Consider the following 19,138-nt stretch of genomic DNA (forward strand, 5'->3'; position numbering starts at 1 on the left):
TTTGTGTCTCTTTTACACTTCATGTTCTTTCATGTATGATAATTTTGGAGAGTCATTTTCTTTTGTTCTATCCATTTTCTAGTGAACTCTTGTATGTGGTCTCCATGTATCATGTATGTAACAGGTAGACCCTGAGTGACTCTCCATGAGGGCCAGGTGTTCTAGACCTCCCTCCCCTCTTGGCCTTTAGGTTGCTCCTGAGGCATATTTTCTCTGCAAAAGACATCATGGAAACCCTGGTCTGTAATGGTTCGTAGTTTGATTTCATCAGTTCTCCCTGTAGCAGGTTAGTTTCCATTGAGTATATGTGTTACAGTTTATTTCTATTTATTTATTTTTCCTTTCGGAAAGGTGTATGTATGTTTGTTCATTTATTCATCACTTGAAACATATGACGACTTAACCGTTCCAGCCACTATGCTTTCAGCTTTAAATGAACAAAATTTTTTCTTAAGGAGCTCAGTCTAATTTGAAATATAAAGCCATTTCTTTCATGAATTCAATTCACTGAGCCAATTACTAGTGGTAATAGTTGTCACAGGTAACTCTTAAATGACACTCCTGTGCCAGGTACTATTTTGAGTCTTTATCTTTGTTCAGTCACTTAGCCTTCTTAACAACCTGTTGATTATCCCCATTTACACTTAGGGGACCTGAGGCTCACAGGCATTAAGTGCCTTGTTCAAGGTAATGGCTAGTCCATGACTTGAACCCAGGCAGTCTTTCTTGATGTCTCCGTTCTTAGTCATTACTCTGCTGCCTCAGTTAGCTTTGGATCCATCTAGTCTGTCATCTTTAAGACTAGCTCTTTTATTTAAATAACGTGTGTGTTTAATTTCTTACCACTTCTTCTGTTGTCATTGTGGTTCATCATCCTCTGCCTGGTCCAGCGCAGGGCTCTCATCTTTGCTTCTACTCTTACCCTCCCCACAGTCTCTCTTCCATTTAGTATTTACAATGATCCTTTTATAGTGTGATCAGATCTCATCACTCTCTTCCTCAGATCCTTCCACTGACTTCTCAGTCCATGTGGAATGTACTCCAAACCCTTCATCACCTGGCTCCGGCACGTCTCTGTCTCCTTTCTTTAGCTCTGCTCTGTGTTGATATTTCCTCTGTGGCCTCCCCTGCTGCCCAGGGATATTTGCTTAGCCTAACCCTTCCTTGTTTGATTTCCTTCAAATTCCCGTCTTTAACACAGCCTCTTCTGACTATCATAGTCAAAGTACCAATTCTTCTTTCAGCCACTCTCCTTTCACTTTATCCAGTTATAGCACTTGCTACTTGATATTTTATACTAGTAGGTGTATTCCCCTATTGTCTCTTTGGTTAGATTGTAAGCTGCAGAGGGGCAGGACATGGTGGGTCTCATCTACTCAGTGCTGAACTCTAGCAGGTGCTCAGTAAATCTCAGTTGAATAAATGGAGTAAAGAAATGTCTTTACTGATTAATGGGTTAGTGCTTACTGGGAAGCGATATTGAGTTTGTGAAGTTCTCATGCTTTCTGTCTCTGGAATCAGAATCTTCTATATAGATGCTCAGTATCAGGGCACTGGGTTTCACTCATCTCATTGTTCCTTCTCTCAGGCCGGTGAGTAAATAGTATCCATGAGTTCTCCAATTGTGCTTGACTGTTCTGAAACATATTTTGGTGTTGTTTCAGTTCTCAAATTATATTTCTCAGAAATAAAAGTTATGTCGTCATCCTTGAATTGTAGTATTTAGTATCCTAGGCCACGGAAAATTGTATACTTGAGATTTTCCAGGAATGATTAGTGCTGCTTGGGCAGCTTCTTTTAAATTTAGCTAGAGCAGTGTTTCTTGACTCTATACATTATTAATCCCCCCAATATTAAATTAAATTTTAATTTAAATGAATTGATTCCCTAATTCCCCAACCAGAAAAATAAAATGCTAAGAAATAGGAGAGAATCTAAATGCTGAGAAATAAAAAAAGTTGAGCCTTGGAAGGTCACAAACCATTGCAGTGTCTTAAGATTTTTTTTTTTTTTTTTTTTTTACCGTCCCCCTCCCCCAATTTTGAATCTCTTTGGGAGCAGTCTCCCCACCCTCCATTGACGAGGCATGATGTTCAAGTAAGTTCTTAAGATGCTTGAATAAGTCAATTTCAGACATTATATTTTTCTTCTAAAATGTTTCAAAAACCTTTTGGTCAATCTTGATAGAATATGGTTTATCATCAAATATACATGATGTTTATTTAAATATATTAGTAAAATCAGTGACATGCCTTGCACTGCCCAGTTTGGAATTTCAAATTTGTTCATAGTTTGTTTGTCTAATACTAGTTTTTACCTTTAGTATAGGTGCTTCTGACACTTGGAGTGGAGAAAATAGATTATAATTTAAAACTTTAACATAGATTTATGTTAAGTATTTTGGTATTATTTCTGATTTTGATTAGAAGAAATCTTACACCTATTCCTGTTTTCTAAGGCATACTTTCCAACTTCTGTTAGCTTTAGAAGTTTGTGAATCACATATTTACCTTTTGTTTCAGTTACAAACCAGTGGACCATAAGCTTATTTGGCTACCCTTACGGGAGGCATTTGAGGAACTCTTTGCTCAGACATTTTCCAAGAAGCAAAACTTTACATTCTTGGGACACATTCAGACCTGTTACAGGCAGAAACGGTGGCACAATCTCCTCAGACTAATGCAACATGTGTACAAGTCGGCTGTCAACAAGGATGGAAAAGAGAGTGAGACCGGTAAGAATGTGACCCAGGCTGCCAGTGGGAGGGCATGAGGCTGAAGTTTAATTAGCAGAATTAGGAGAAGAGTTTGGGGGAAGAATGAAGCAATACACATTAGAGCTTTCTAGGACTTAAGGCAGAGCTGGCTAATTTTGAAGTATTGCTGCTCCTGTGACTCTAGTCAAGATTTCCATCACAACAGGTGGTCGCTGATGTTGATGTACAGTACCGCTTAGTGGTTAGTAAGTCACATGTGCTTAGAAGAAGAGGTTACTTCCAGAAAACTGGATTCCACAGCGAGTGGGGCTTTTGGCGGCTTAGTTATCTTCTTCCTCATCTATAAAGTGGGGATAAGAGTACCTACTTCAAAGGGTTGTTGTGAAGATAAACGAGTTAACCAATACGTATGCATATAAATGAACTGATTAGTATAGTGGCTGCACATGTTTGGCATTATGTAAGTGTTTGGACTTAATTTTTTATACTTCTAAGATGTGATTTTTGTGTGTGTTATGTTAATTGTGTGTTTTTAAGTTATGTATATTACAACTCAAAGTGTATGTTAAATTCTTGTCTTTATTTTTCTCTAGGGTCACTACTAAAAGAGAAGTGGGAAGCATTTGGTCTTAGACTCAACCATGCCCAACAACAGATGAAAATGACTGAAAATGCCCTATTGTTTGCATTTGTAGAGGTATTTTGCTTTGGTTGTTTAGGTTAAGGGAATGTTGATTTGATGCAAAATGCAAGTTTAAGGAGGCTACTGTTTTGTATTCTCTTCATGTTGACATTTTAGGGCTTGTTGTTTAAGACAGTAAACACTTAATGAAATAATTCTTTGGGGGGAAGATTTTTTTTAATGTCCTTTATAGAAATTATAAAGTCTTGGTGAACACCATTATTACTATTTTTAAATATGCAGTTGAGAACAACTAGTGAAATTTTTTATTGTTTCATAGCTCTGTGTGTGTGTGTGTGTGTGTGAGAGAGAGAGAGAGAGACATATTTGGGTCCATTCCTGTTAGGACACGTTTTTGATTCCAGTGCATGGGTAGCTCTACTGTTTTCTCTCCTGTGACCTTGCAGGATCAACTTAGTTAAATGTTTGTGACTTAAGCTTTTTATATTTTTATTAAAGAAAATTGTTTCTGTGACACTCTTCAGACCACACTTGAAGGGAGGTGTAGGACTCTTACTTGAGATGATGTCTTAGTAAGAGAGAAAGTCCCTCAACCACATATCCATTGTTGTGGGAAATTTAGTCATCAGTGCGTAATCTTAATATGATTGTTTCTAAAATAACCAATGAAAATGTCAAGTGCTCTCAAAATAGGGTTTATACCTATTTCATGACTTGACATTACACTGGATTTTAATACGTTTGTTCCGTTTTATTTTTTTCAGTTTTATTTATAGAAGATTCTTTGTTAGGATCACAGTGAAAACAAAAGCATAAAGCAGTTTAATAATAGTAAAACAATTAAGTTTCTGATGTTGTGTCACTTGAGTAGATTGTCAGTTCATTGCTTTTGGAAGTAGAACTTGAGGAGATCAAATCAGTAGAGGAGAGGAAAGATTCATCTTGATATTCTTCAGCAACTGTGAAAGGCTCTGAGTTACAACCACTATACACTCTTGATTTAGTCATTTATCTTTTCTTGGTATACTCATAGCCTGACCCTGTATTTATTTTGGGTCTTTTTAATAACCATTTGGTTACCTTTAAACATCTGAATACATTGTAAGTTATTATTTGCCTTACCATCCATATAATGGGATGGTCTAGTTTATTGCATCTCATCATTAGGCTCAGAGAGATTCCCTTGACCCTCTTGGATATTTGAAAAAAAGTTAACTTGACCTTAACTCTGGCAAACAGCTGGCAGCCATTTGGCGTTAAGGTGTAAGCTCATCAGGTTGGAGCGGTTTGCCCTCGCCTCTGCTTCTGACCCTGCTCACATAACTGTTCTTGGTGAGTGTGTGTGTGTTTGCAGTGGATCCTTAACATTTTACTTCATCTTCTAGGGTACATTAGCTCAGGCTGTAAAGAAAGGAGACTGGGTCTTGTTGGATGAGATTAACCTGGCTGCTCCAGAAACAGTAGAATGTCTGAGTGGTTTACTTGAAGGCTCCTCTGGCTCTCTGGTGCTGCTGGATCGAGGAGACACAGGTAGCACTTGGTCCCCGTGGGGTTTGACTTGAGGCGAGGCCTTTTGGCCTCTTTAAAGTAATATTCTTGGGACCTCCCTGGTGGTCCAGTGGGTGAGACCCCGTACTCCCAATGCAGGGGGCCTGGGTTGGATCCCAGGTCGGGGAACTAGATCCGGCATGCTGCGACTGAGAGTCTGCATGCCGTGACTAAGACCCGGGGCAGCCTGCCTGCATGCATGCATAAATAAGTAAATAAGTAAATAAGTAAGTAAGTAAATAAATAAATAAATACATTTAAAAAATGTTTTTAAAGAGAAGTAATATTCTTTTGGTTAGGTAGATTACATGGGCCTCCCAGTGTGATTTATTTATTCTGTAGATAGTAATTTTCTGCAAAGTCTTATTGTTAGGTGATATAGGGAATGAAAAGAATATGATAATTTGTCAAGGCATTTGTGTAGTGGGTAATAAGGCATGCACACTCAGTGACAGTGTATGCGCTGGTGAATAGGTGATGAAACATAAATAGCATGAACAACCACACCATAAGAGATGGTGGGATGGCAGTTTAAGATTAAGTTGTGGGGCTTCCCTGGTGGCGCAGTGGTTGGGAATCTGCCTGCCAATGCAGGGGACACGGGTTCGAGCCCTGGTCTGGGAGGATCCCACATGCCGCAGAGCAACTGGGCCCGTGAGCCACAACTACTGAGCCTGCGCGTCTGGAGCCTGTGCTCCGCAGCAAGAGAGGCCGTGATAGTGAGAGGCCCGCGCACTGCGATGAAGAGTGGCCCCCGCTTGCCACAACTAGAGAAAGCCCTCACACAGAAACGAAGACCCAATACAGCCATAAATAAATAAATAAATAAATTAATTAATAAAACTTAAAAAAAAAAAAAAAAAAAGATTAAGTTGTGTACATAGATCTGGAAACTGATTTCATCAGGGTTTGAGAAAAGGCAAGGATGGTTGAGCAGCCAGTACCAACCTTGCTGAGCCTTGAGGCATAGTGGTTCACCCTGGTGTTCAGTGGAGTTAGTCTTCCTCTGATCACTTATTGTTACAAGTTGTTGAGAATTTATAGTTTTCTTTTAACAGAACCACTGGTACGTCATCCGGATTTCCGTTTATTTGCGTGTATGAATCCAGCAACTGATGTGGGCAAAAGAAATCTCCCACCAGGAATAAGAAACAGGTAAGGGGTCATGGCTTGGTTCCTGGAGCTGTTTTTAAAATTAAGTTCTCTTTATTTATTGATTGGTAGTATTAACGTAACCAACCCTCATAACAATGCTTGAAATTTATTGACTGCTGATAGAGGAATCTTTTTACTTGTAGTAGTCTTCTTCTTCCTATAGGTGGTAGGAATATGGAAAACTCCAGAACACTGGGAGTTTTTTTCCTTTGGGTTGTTCGTATGACATTTAATGGCTCATGGATATTGTTGAAAACAAAAATCTTTCCTCCTTCAGATAGCCTTTTAGCTATTAGAAAACCTTCACATAACGAAATAATAGTATATCATATAACAACGTAAGTGCATTTTAGGCAGAGTCGTCTTGGATGAGACTAATGATTTGTAAAAGAACATTTAAGTTTCAGTTTTCATCATTAAGCACAGACTGACATGAACAAGATGTTTTATGTATGTAGCATTTGGGAAAAGATAAATGACCTTGAAGAACCTAAGGGCAGGACAGGAATAAAGACACAGACGTAGAGAATGGACTTGAGGACACAGGGAGGGGAAAGGGTAAGCTGGGACGAAGTGAGAGAGTGCATGGACTTATATATACTACCAAATGTAAAATGGATAGCTAGTGGGAAGCAGCTGCATAGGACAAGGAGATCAGCTTGGTGCTTTGTGACCACCTAGAGGGGTGGGATAGGGAGGGGGGAGGGAGACGCAAGAGGGAGGGGATATGGGGATATATGTATATGTATAGCTGATTTACTTTGTTATAAAGCAGAAACACACCATTGTAAAGCAATTATACTCCAATAAAGATGTTAAAAAAAAAAAAAGATAAATGACTTTGTTTATTGTTGGTAACCTTTTGTTGAATCTGAGTTTTTAAAATAGTGTTAAAACTTTACTAGATCTTCTCCCACATTATAAAAGTAGTAAAAGCTTTTTAGGAAAATTTTATCAACCACAAGTATGTATTTTCCTTTGCTACAACTATTAATTTTTGATAGTGAGGAGGCTTTTTTGTTATTGTTGCATGCACTTTTTGTTACATATAGTTGTAATCAAAAACACTTTCTGAAAATGAGGATAAATAAAGTCTTATTTTTGTAACTGTTTTTGCAAGGACTGTTTGACTTTCTTAGAAGTAGTAATGGTAGAATTTTTGGTAACGGTTACATTATCTTCTATTTCATTATGATCAATCTGTATCTCAAGTTGAAAGGCCTTCATAATTTATATTACAAGCAGGTAAAATGAGTTTATATAACTTCCGTCTTGTGTTTTTGTATTGTCAGAATAGCTGTATTAACTTCCTCAAAAATGGTTATTATGGAATAATAATTGTCTTAACAGGTTCACAGAACTTTATGTAGAAGAATTGGAAAGTAAAGAAGACTTACAGATCCTTATTGTGGATTATCTGAAAGGCTTGAGTGTGAGCAGGAGTACAGTGCAAGGAATCATAACGTGGGTTCATTTTGGTTTCTCTTTATAAACTTTTCCTCTGAGCATAAAAATGTGTACCTCATGCACGTATATTGTTTTCTTCTTTTTTGCTTCTAACGAGAGAAGACTGATGGAAGGATTATTTAGATTTTATATTAAAGTTGGAACCTTATGGACTCCCTTGGATTTTCCTAAGGAAACTACATAGAGAGCTTATGAGAATATGTATTGTCGAGACCTATGAGAATATAAACAATTAGATAACTCTCTCCTAATTACTTCTTTATTCACAGCTAAGAGTTTGAATCCCTTGAGGAGATATAAATGGCTTATATTTTGATCTGCCTTGGTGAAATCCTACTTTTTGCAATTTGCATATTAGCTTTGTGGAATGTAGAGGGGGGAAGGTTGATATAATTGATTGAGGCCAGTTTGGAATTATTAGAGTCTTAGCTGAATGCAGTATAGAGTGGTTATATCACTTGGTGCTTTAATTTGAGTTTCTTTCCTCTGTTTTTTGTATGCCATGTGGAAAGGGTGCAATCTTTTGTATCATACACCCTGGGTTCTAGTGCTGGCTCTGTCAGAAACTAAGTCTGTCATCTGGGGGCACGTCACTTAGTTGATTTTATCTGTGTCCTCTAAAACAAGATATACAATATGTAAAGATTTTGAAGTTGGATCATATTAGTGTTTTACTTTGCTTTTTGAGCTTTTTTTCCTTATTTTTTTTTTACAAATAGTTATTGAGTGGCTCAGATGCTAGGGATACAGCTATAAATAAAACAGACAATCTTGGTTCTTTTCATGGAGCTTTAATTCTACAGGTGGAGATCAGTAAATACTGTTATTTTTGGTTGTGGTAAGTGAAGAAAAAGAACATATAAAGCAAAATGCTGGTTAGAAAATGAAACTTGGAGCCCAGTTTTAAATAGGTTAGTTAAAGAGGCATTTGTCAAAGGGCTTCGGAGTGGTTTGTCACACCACATTTTAAAATCAGAGCACTTTTTGTTAGCCAAGAATATTTAGACAAAAGCGTAAATATGTATAGTTAAAATTCAAAAAGCTGGAGATAAAGCAGTGTGGCTGAAGTGTGGCTCATATAAAATGCTGATAGTACAAGAGGTGCATGTTCCATATATAAAAACCCACTTCTGGAATGTAGAGTCTTTCTACAAAAGAAAGAATGTCTAGCTAGATTGCAAAGAGGGAAGACAGATGTCATTTGGGCTAGAACTTGGGTTTCATCTCTTCATTTGGTTGCACTGGGTCTTAGTTGTGGCAGGTGGGCTCTTTAGTTGTGGCATGTGAACTCTTAGTTGCTGCATGCGTGTGGGATTTAGTTCCCTGACCAGGGATTGAACCTGGGACCCCTGCATTGGGAGTGCGGAGTCTTATCCACTGCGCCACCAGGCAAGTCCCTTGGGTTTCATCTCTGACACATGTTTGGTTATACTTGATCTTGTGGCATGTGATCATGAATTTTATGAATTTTTTTTTTTTTGGCTACTTTGGGTCTTTGGTGCTGTGTATTGGGCTTTCTCTATTTGCGGCGAGCGGGGTCTACTCTTAATTGTGGCGTGCAGGCTTCTCATTGTGGTGGCTTCTCTTGCTGTCGGCACAGGCTCTGGGCATGTGGGCTTCAGTAGTTGCGGCGTGTGGGCTCAGCATTTGTGGCTTGCGGGCTCTAGAGCACAGGCTCAGTAGTTGTGGCGCACGGGTTTAGTTGCTCCGTGGCATGTGGGATCTTCCCGGACCAGGGCTTGAACCGTGTCCCCTGCATTGGCAGGCGGATTCTTAACCACTGCACCACCAGGGAGGTCCTTCATGAATTTTTGAGATTTGCACTTGATGTTTCAGTCTGAAACTTCTTCCATCTTGTCATCTTCTGGACTTCTAAATTATGTGGTAACGAAAGTAGAAATGGTCACCATATCATCATGCTTTTTAACATTTTGTCATTGTTGATTATAACCGTATCTGTAGACTTTCTTTTAAAACACCATTACTTTTGTTTTCTATGTGCTTATCCATCACCATTAGAGATTACACAGGGACTTCATTTGACCCTCATATTAAAGCCGACTTTGGAACCCTGTGTTTGGATTCAGTATATTCTTGCTAAGGGCCTCTCATATCTCACTACCATTCCCTTAAAAATCAGACACATCTCACCTTTCTCCTCTTTCCATCCTAAGGGAAATTGATCAATATTCATTTTATTATTTTTGATGCTCTAAGAAGTTGTATGTAAGCTTGGCCATCTAATCTATAAAAATGCCTTTTGGTCCTTTTGTAGAGAAATGGGAACAACAGCAAAATAGTAAGGCTTATTAGTTAATAAAATAAATCTTTTGAATTGCATCCTCTTTGTAGGTTCTATACAGCTGTGCGGAAGGAGTCTGGGACAAAATTGGTGGATGGGACCGGCCACAGACCTCACTACAGCCTTCGGACTCTCTGTAGGGCCCTGCGATTTGCAGCCTCCAATCCATGTGGCAACATCCAGCGCTCGCTCTATGAGGTCTTTGTACAGTCTGTGTTTGGTTGAGAGCTTGGTGGATGGGCACACCATGGGGAAGGAGCAAGTGGGGATGCCCGTGCCAGGGTTGCCAGTGCTTTCTGTTTAGTCAGATTAGCCCAGAACTTTTCATACCAGAACTACCCTGCCCTTTTTCTACCATTGTATCCCATTTAAAAGTTGTTCTGGGGCTTCCCTGGTGGTGCAGTGGTTAAGAACCCACCTGCCAATGCAGGGAACACAGGTTCAAGCCCTGGTCCGGGAAGATCCCACATGCTGCGGAGCATCTATGCCCATGCGCCACAACTACTGAGCCTGGGCTCTAGAGCCCGCGAGCCGCAACTACTGAAGCCCGCACACGTAAAGCCCGTGCTCCGCCACAAGAGAAGCCACCACAGTGAGAAGCCCCCGCACTGCAACGAAGAGTAGCCCCCGCTCGCCGCAACTAGAGAAAGCCTGCACGCAGCAACGAAGACCCAACACAGCCAATTAATTAATTAATTAATTAAAATAAAGTAAAATAAATAATAAAAAATATATTCTTAAAAAAAAAAAGTTGTTCTGGGCACCAGCACCACCCGAGAGGTTGAATTTTGTTTCTGAAATAAGTTGGCCTGTTATTGCAGAAGGATAACTAGTGTTAACGCGTATTTGTGTTTTCTCTAGGGCTTTTGTTTGGGTTTCTTAACACAGCTTGACAGGGCGTCGCACCCAGTAGTTCAGAAGCTCATTTGTCAGCACATTGTTTCTGGCAATGTTAAAAGTCTGCTGAAGCAGGTAGGTTCTTTTTTGATTTTTGGCTTAAATGAAAGGCTGAAATACCAAATTGTTAGCTGTTTTGTTTTTGGTTTTGTTTTTTTTGCAAAACTTATTTCTAATTATCAAAGTCAGTTCCACAGAATTTTAACGTAGGTGGTGAAAATTCCTGATAATCCTGATCTTTGGAGATTTAAATCCTATAGATAGTCCTTTCCATCTAAATCGTGTGTGTACATATATATATATATTTAAAAGTTAAAAAATCTTTTTTATATATTCAAATTCTAATATATGTGTGTGTGTAGATTTATCAAGGTAAATTCTAATACAGGCATACCTCACTTTATTGCAGTTTGCTTTATTGCACTTCGTAGATGTTGCAGTTTTTTACAAATTGAAGGTTTGTGGCAACCCTATGTTGTCAGTTGATGGTTAGCATTTTTTAGCAATAAAGCATTTTAAAATTAAGATACGTACATCTTTTTTAGACATGTTATTGCACACCTAATAGATTGTAGTACAGTGTAAACATAACTTTCATATGCATTGAGAAACCAGAAAATTTGTGTGACTGGCTTTATTGCCATACTGGCTTTATTGTGATATTTGCTGTATTGCCGTAGTCTGGAATCAAATCTGGAAAATCTCCAAGGTCTGCCTGTATATATCTAATATAAGTAATATAAATGAAACCATCTCATAAGAATGTTCTGTAGTTTCCTTTCTTAGCCTAACTATATCCTGGATATATTTTTTTGTCTGTACCACAGATCACTGTGAGTGACGTGCTTTCTAATTGTCACATAGCATTTCATCGGAAGCTTGCACCACAGTTTATCTGCACACCCCCCTTCTGATTGATGGTTGGGCGTTTTTTTCGCTTTCCTTTTCTTGTTTCTGTTATACACAATAACCATTTCAGTTTGACAGAGGAAATTACAGAATAACATGGGATTGAAAGAGGCTGAGAGAAACTGGCTCACAAACTGACTTGTTTATGTGTCTATTGCTTGCTGTTTAGGAAGAAAGAGCCATTGGGATTGTGGGTACTTTGGATTCAATGTTTTTTCCTTTTAAAAAATTATACAAGTAACACATGAATATATGCTTTTGGTAAACTGTGAAAACGCTGAGAAAAGACTCAAGCTTGCTTTGATTATTATCCGATTACCATTCCCCTCCACTTATTTTTTTGTATGCTTTCCTCATGGTTATATATGATGGTGGCTTAACAGTTCTTTTTTCTCACTGCTCTTCTGCCCAACTGAGAAGTCCTTAAAAGCAGTGCCTACAACTGTGGCTTCAAGTCAGGGGGCTAAATGTTCTAGAAGAGCACTTTTCTATAGCTATATATCTGACCACCATTTGACCATTTTTGATCTATAAAAATGGCAGTTTTGTGTAAATCAACTTAACTTCCACCATACCTTCAAAAGGTTATGCCATCATCTACAATATTATCCTTAACGAGTTTCTCTGGAGGGTTGCTTTTAGTTTTAATGTCTTCTAGGGGATCCAGAACATAGTAGTGCGTAGTGCCCCCCTTTCCCTGCCCCAGTACAGCACTGGCCATGTTTTGGGAATATGGTTTATATGAAATACATGTTTTTGACCAAAATACTTTATTAGAGTGGGAAGTTTGGTAGATGAGAGAAGAGAACTGAGTCATAAACTATCTGAGAAATTATTTTCATTCAAGTTTTCCCCCATATCTACCTAACCCAACCTGAATTTTAAAACCAGTACATGTCACCATTTTGTTCTCCTTCCTCAAAGTAATTTTTTTTCATGTTCATTTGTGGGTTTTAATGTTGAAAGCGTCCAGAACAAGCAGCATTCTTGGTGACAATTTTTTTCCCACTTTACACCCCTCTCTGAAAGAATGCCATAGTTGTCGTGGGTCTGTGGGTTATTTCTCTAACTCTTGTGTCTTTCAGCCTATTCCAGAACCAAAAGGAGGTCGGCTTATCCAGGTGGAAGGCTACTGGATTTCGGTGGGAGACAAGGAACCTACAATAGATGAGACGTACATCCTCACGTCTTCCGTCAAGCTGAACCTGAGAGACATAGTCCGAGTGGTCTCTGCAGGGTGTGTGGACCTTTTCTCACACTGCTCTGATGTCTTACCAGCATAGGCATTGCTGAAAGTCTAGTCCTACTTCCTGAACTTTCAAAGGGCTCTATTGTTATTCATTGGCTGAGTGAATAATTATTTTCTAAGTCAATCCTGTCACTTTTCTCCAGACACAAAACATCGTTTCTAGTTGTACCTTTGGTGGGAGCAATATGGACCCAGATTATTTTGGCCATCATTAAGGTTGCTTTCTAGTATTTTGCTGATGGATACTCATCACCCATTACTTGTTAAGTGAGTGACAGTTACTCCCGCTTACTGTTTCTCACTAGTGCAAGAGAGGCTGGAATTATACTTTCCTTGGTAGTTTCTGAGGAACCATTTTTACATAGAAACTTCTCAGAGCTTAAGAAACGTTCCATTAGTAGTGCATAGGTATATAAAAACATTCTCTTATGATGATGTTAAATGTTATAGTTGTTCTTTTTTAAACACTACATGATTTAATTCTGGTTTCTGTCTTTTTTTTTCTTTTTAATTGCTTTATTGGCTGATCCTTTAAAGAACATATCCAGTGCTGATTCAGGGAGAGACATCAGTGGGTAAAACAAGCCTGCTACGGTGGCTGGCCGCAGCTACTGGTAACCACTGTGTGCGTATTAACAACCACGAGCACACGGATATTCAGGAGTACATTGGTTGTTACACATCCGACTCCTCAGGGAAGCTCATGTTTAAAGAAGGTAAGGTTATAATTCTATTCCTTGGGTCTCCTCAAGCAATCTTCATCCTTTCCAGTTGAGGCACATGGATGGATGCCACAATAGCTGTTTTTTCTTTCTCCCTGAGCTATGTGATGGTTAAGGGGTGATGGTTAGGGCCCCAGCTTCCTTTGAGCCAGACTAATCTTGTTGGCTGTACACAGGACTGGGGCCTAGGTTTTTTTTTTTTTTAAATTAATTAATTAATTGATTTTTGGCTGCGTTGGGTCTTCGTTGGTGCACGCGGGCTTTCTCTAGTTGCGGAGGCTACTCTTCATTGCGGTGCACGGGCTTCTCATTGCGGTGGCTTCTCTTGTTGTGGAGCACGGGCTCTAGGTGCATGGGCTTCAGTAGTTGTGGCGCGTGGGCTTAGTTGCCCCGTGGCATGTGGGATCTTCCCAGACCAGGGATGGAACCCGTGTCCCCTGCCTTGGCAGGCGGATTCTTAACCTCTGCGCCACCAGGGAAGTCCTGGGGCCTAGTTTTGAAGAGTGCAGTTGAACTACTCCATTTTCTAGAGAATCAGAAGAGGGGTAAGCATTGAACAGAGGGAAACTGAGAATAGATACGAGAATCTGGTGACTTAAATGAAAGTAGACTTCAGGGGAAAAAGTTAAGTTGTAAATGTAATATTCATCAGCTTTGGCTCCCCCTCTGTGCAAAATAAAAAGGAGTATTTTTAATTGAAAATTATGCTTCCTTGATACTCAAAACCACAAATTATTTGGGGACATGGCTAGCTGCAGAGAACAATTTGCGTTGAAATTTAATGATAATCTAGGATTTGTTGATTTGTATATAACATTAAAAAAAAAAACTTTGGACTAATTTATGCACTAATTTTCAGTATGTATTTCCTCTAAGGTGTTCTTATTGATGCTATGAGAAAGGGCTATTGGATTATTTTAGATGAGTTAAATTTGGCCCCTACCGATGTGCTAGAGGCACTGAACAGACTGTTGGATGATAACCGTGAATTGCTCATAACAGAAACACAAGAAGTTGTTAAAGCACATCCTCGCTTCATGCTTTTTGCTACCCAGAATCCCCCAGGACTTTACGGAGGCAGAAAGGTGTGTAGCATTTGCCCCCTTACTCCTGTTTGTTACCGAGTCGAGTAGAAAAGTCGTCTTGGTAAGACTGAGATGTTTTTACCTCTTTTGAAGGATTTTTCTTTTTGTGGTGAATAGCAGAGCCTACATTTTGGAAATTAAATGAAAAGGTCCTTTGTATCATGTTGTTTCTGTGCGTTTCCCAGATGCTTTCTAGAGCCTTCAGGAATCGATTTGTGGAATTGCACTTTGATGAACTGCCTAGTTCTGAGTTGGAAACAATCTTGCACAAGCGGTGTAGCTTGCCACCCTCCTACTGCAGCAAGTTGGTTAAAGTCATGCTGGACCTTCAGGTATTCCATCTCTCCATCACTTAGTTTCAAATGGACTGTGTTGATTAGATTTGGTGATCAGAATCTGAGGCTTCCTGGGGTAGAAACAGCCCATCCACCCATTTATTATTTTTTTCAGAGTAAGGATCTTATCTTTAAAACTCATCCCATTAATATCCAGTTTTTGGTTTTGTGTTGTAAATTGGCAATTTAATACCATGTTAAAATTTTTCTGATAATTACATGTGATGACAGTTCCCTACTTGTGGATAATATGGAACATTTTACTTAGGTTGGAATTTGGCATCAACAAACTGCAGTTTTTGTTTTTTAAATGGGTGTAATCCTTGAATGGACATAACTAAAGAGATCCTTTATGTGTGGCTCTCCCTTTTCAATTCTACAAAGCTACAGTTTTTTTTTTTTTTTTTAAAGAATATTCCCCCCCCCCCCACTTTTTTCTAAAGATTTCCCAGAACTTACTCATCATTTATTTATTTATTTATTTATTTGTTGCGGCAGATGGGCTCCTCAGTTGCAGTCGTGGGCTCCTTAGTTGCGGCATGCAAAAACTCTTAGTTGCAGCATGCATCTGGGATCTAGTTCCCTGACCAGGGATTGAACCCGGGCCCCCTGCATTGGGAGCGTGGAGTCTTAACCACTGCACCACCAGGGAAGTCCCAAGAATATCCCATTTATTTTATGGGGTTAAAAGTGGTTTTTATCAGAATTATACACTGTTAAATTACTTCCTAGAAAGCTAATAATTGCCACTCTTACTACTGTGGTCCCACACTATGGGATTAATTTTCCTTCATGTTTGCCACTATTTGTATTATTATTCGTCATCGTTTTCTGTGTGTTATATGAGATGGAATTCCATTATTTGTTATGTTCTTTACTTACACGTGGGTTTGAACATTTATCTTCAAATGATTGCAGTCCCTTTACATTTAAGAAAAATTAATCTTAGTGGAATGAATCATTTTTATGGTAGCTTAAGTTTGTCAGGAATTTTGTATAAGTTGTACTGTACGCTTGCCATTGCCCTTTTTCATTTGTTTTGGTCCTTTAATAGTCCTATCGCAGAGGTTCTTCAGTGTTTGCTGGAAAGCAAGGCTTCATCACCCTCCGTGATCTGTTCCGATGGGCTGAGCGATACAGATTGGCTGAGCAGACAGAGAAAGAGTATGACTGGTTGCAGCACTTAGCCAACGATGGTAAGCTCTCAGCACACGCTCTCTAACTGTGGACTTCGGGCAGATTGCATGCTGTGTTATTGCAACAAATCTTGCCCAAATTGTGGCCAGTATATATATTTTACTAGGCATTGTAGGAACAGAGCCGTTCTCCCTCAAGTCCCGACTGACGTTGTAAGTGGTCCTATTTCTGCAGGCCTCTGTGCTGTTATGTTTTGGTTGCTAAGGTTTTCTCACTCTTAGCTTCAGGTGGCCACCTGTGGGCGTCAGGATATGGACATAACGCCTTTAGGAGTTTAGGCAGGTGGTTGGCGAGGGTCTTTGAGCACCTTTTATCTGCATTGTGGTGACCATGGAGAGTTATGCTTGCGCCTTAGAGACGTACAGAAAACTGACGGGTTGGATAATACCAGAGTTCTGAGCGAAGGGAGTTACGTCATCTGAGACTCAGATTTGTTTATTTTGGTTTAATCCATGGGAAGAATTTGTATGTTCCTCTCCGTGCTAGCATAGAAAGCCTTTCAGAATCTTCTGATTTGAAAAGTCTTGATGAGTTGTTAACAGGGTGGTTACTGAGCGTGGGGAGGAAATAAAACTAACCCATGAGAGTTGTATTTTCTCTTTGCTGGTAAAGAGTACAGGGAGGAGCACTGTTTTTAAACTTTTTTTTATCGAGGTATAACATAAAATGTAACAGTAAAGTGGGTAAAGTGCTCTGTTATTTCGTGTACAGCTTAATGTATTTTTACATATGTGGGTACCCGTGTAAATCAGCACCTTGGCAAAGATTTAGGATATTTCCAGTACCTCAGAAGATTCTTTCATGGCTCTTGCCAGCCTTAACTCCTAGAGATAGATAATCGCTGCTCTGACATCTGTCACCAGTGATGGATTCTGCCTGAGCTTGTGCTTCATCTAAATAGTATCATGCAGTATGTACTCTTGTGTCTGGCTTCTTTTCACTCAATCTGATGTGAGATTCAGCCATGCTGTTTTGTACATCAGGACTTCATTCCTTTTAAATTATTACTGTGTTGTAACCCATTGTATGGGAGATACCATGATATGTTTGTCTGTTCTCTTGTTGATGGACATTTGGGTCATTTCTGCTTTTTAGCTATTAGAAAGAAAAGCTGCTCTGAACATTCCTGAATGTCATTTGGTGCACGTGAGTTCATTTGTGTTGGATTACCTAGAAGTCGTGTTGCCAAGGCAGAGGGCAGGCGTATAGTTAGTTGTAGTAAGTTCTCCTGGTTTTCCAAAGTAGTTCTTCAGGTTTCCTCTTCACAGCAGCTAATGCTCCATAGTATCAGTGTCCCTTGGTATTGACACTTGACGGTCCCTTTTTTTTTTTCTTTCAAGGTTTTATGCTTTTGGCAGGCCGAGTCAGGAAGCAGGAGGAGGTTGATGTGATTCAAGAAGTCCTTGAAAAACATTTCAAGAAAAAATTGTGTCCTCAATCCCTCTTCTCCAAAGAAAATGTCCTAAAATTGCTGAGTGAGTAGGCCATCACATCCAGAGGAGAATGAATTGAGTTGTATTTATATTAGAACCTAAATATGCACTCTGCCTTTGATAGGTAAATTGTCTGCTCAGATATCCACATTGGAGTCTAAGTTCAGCCACGTCGTGTGGACCAAGGGCATGCGGAGACTGGCGATGCTGGTGGGAAGGGCGTTGGAATTTGGTGAACCAGTGCTGCTGGTTGGAGACACTGGGTAAAGTGGGAAGACAGTAACTCATTTTGAGGGTTCAGTTCAATTCAGTAGAGTTCATGTAGTGTGTGCCCTTCTGGTTAAGAGACATGGTAGGGTGCTGTGTTTTGGGGAAGGGCCCCCTGAGCCAAGGGGCAGGCGCCCTGTGTTGGCCAGATGCCCTGTGTTGGCCAGCAGTGTCTGTGGCCAGAGCTCCCCTCACTTGTTGACTGGGGTGTTCATGGGTGTGTATTTGGAATTCATGCTCCTTGTTAATCTGGTGTGTATCTCTTAACAGGTGTGGGAAAACTACTATCTGTCAGGTGTTTGCGGCCTTGGCAAAGCAGAAATTATACTCAGTCAACTGCCACTTACACATGGAGACATCGGACTTCTTGGGGGGGTTGCGACCCGTGAGACAGAAGCCAAATGACAAGGTTTGTCCTGAGCAAATGATAACATGTTCATTTAAAGAATTGCAGTCGGCTCTGTGCGAGAGTCAACTGTGGGATTTTGTTCCCGGTGGGGCATACAGGTTTGATACGTATCTTATCTTCAGGTTTTCACTGGTCTGCAAGGGACCTCCACGAGCATCCTGTTATGCGAGATCTGTTCCTTGTTCTCCAGTCTTTGTTTTCTGCAGAGCAACTCCAGCAGACACCCACTAGCTACATGTGTATTGTCTTGTGGAGTCACCTGCCCTTTAATTTCACCCTCTTCTTTTCCAAATTGTAGGAAGAAATTGACACGTCAAGACTCTTTGAGTGGCATGATGGGCCTCTGGTTCTGGCCATGAAGGAGGACAGCTTTTTCCTCTTGGATGAGATCTCCCTAGCCGACGACTCTGTCCTGGAAAGACTCAACAGGTACACGAGTGTAAGAGGTTTACCCTGTGTTTGATGCTTTTGCTGGTCTGGATTTTATAGATATTAATTCTTGTGCACAGTAGCGTTCTTCATAGGTACACTGTATTCAGTAAATGTTTGAAAATGATGATGAGCTATTGCTTTTTTTGGCTTTAGCACTCAGTGTCTCCTTTAAGAGACCTAGTTTTTCTGTTTAGCTGTCAATAATCAGAAAGATGGGACTATGGGAGGATAGGGCTAAAACAAACAAGCGCAAGTTAAAATTCTTTTTTAAGGCAAATTATGTGGCCATTATCTTAATTTTTTTTTCAAAGAACTAGAATCAAAATCCTGGATGTTACAGCTGTAAGGCCTCTCAAAACCCCAGACCAGGAC

General features: G+C 39.8%; 1 protein-coding gene across 2 annotated transcripts in view; it reads left to right on the plus strand.

Annotated features, from left to right (window-relative positions):
* MDN1 (midasin AAA ATPase 1) overlaps positions 1-19,138 on the plus strand; it is a 155,990-nt gene that overhangs the window by 44,603 nt on the left and 92,249 nt on the right. For both annotated transcript variants that reach the window (XM_036871713.1, XM_036871715.1), the window contains exons 16-31: positions 2,523-2,734; positions 3,310-3,413; positions 4,745-4,889; positions 5,966-6,062; positions 7,413-7,526; positions 9,882-10,029; positions 10,693-10,803; positions 12,723-12,874; positions 13,424-13,602; positions 14,485-14,693; positions 14,879-15,025; positions 16,083-16,224; positions 17,566-17,700; positions 17,783-17,921; positions 18,196-18,334; positions 18,633-18,763. In XM_036871713.1, coding sequence (XP_036727608.1) covers positions 2,523-2,734; positions 3,310-3,413; positions 4,745-4,889; positions 5,966-6,062; positions 7,413-7,526; positions 9,882-10,029; positions 10,693-10,803; positions 12,723-12,874; positions 13,424-13,602; positions 14,485-14,693; positions 14,879-15,025; positions 16,083-16,224; positions 17,566-17,700; positions 17,783-17,921; positions 18,196-18,334; positions 18,633-18,763 — 2,304 coding nt within the window. The remainder of the gene's footprint in view (positions 1-2,522; positions 2,735-3,309; positions 3,414-4,744; positions 4,890-5,965; positions 6,063-7,412; positions 7,527-9,881; positions 10,030-10,692; positions 10,804-12,722; positions 12,875-13,423; positions 13,603-14,484; positions 14,694-14,878; positions 15,026-16,082; positions 16,225-17,565; positions 17,701-17,782; positions 17,922-18,195; positions 18,335-18,632; positions 18,764-19,138) is intronic.

Source organism: Balaenoptera musculus, chromosome 12 (genome assembly GCF_009873245.2).
Source record: "Balaenoptera musculus isolate JJ_BM4_2016_0621 chromosome 12, mBalMus1.pri.v3, whole genome shotgun sequence".
Taxonomy (NCBI): Eukaryota; Metazoa; Chordata; class Mammalia; order Artiodactyla; family Balaenopteridae; genus Balaenoptera; species Balaenoptera musculus.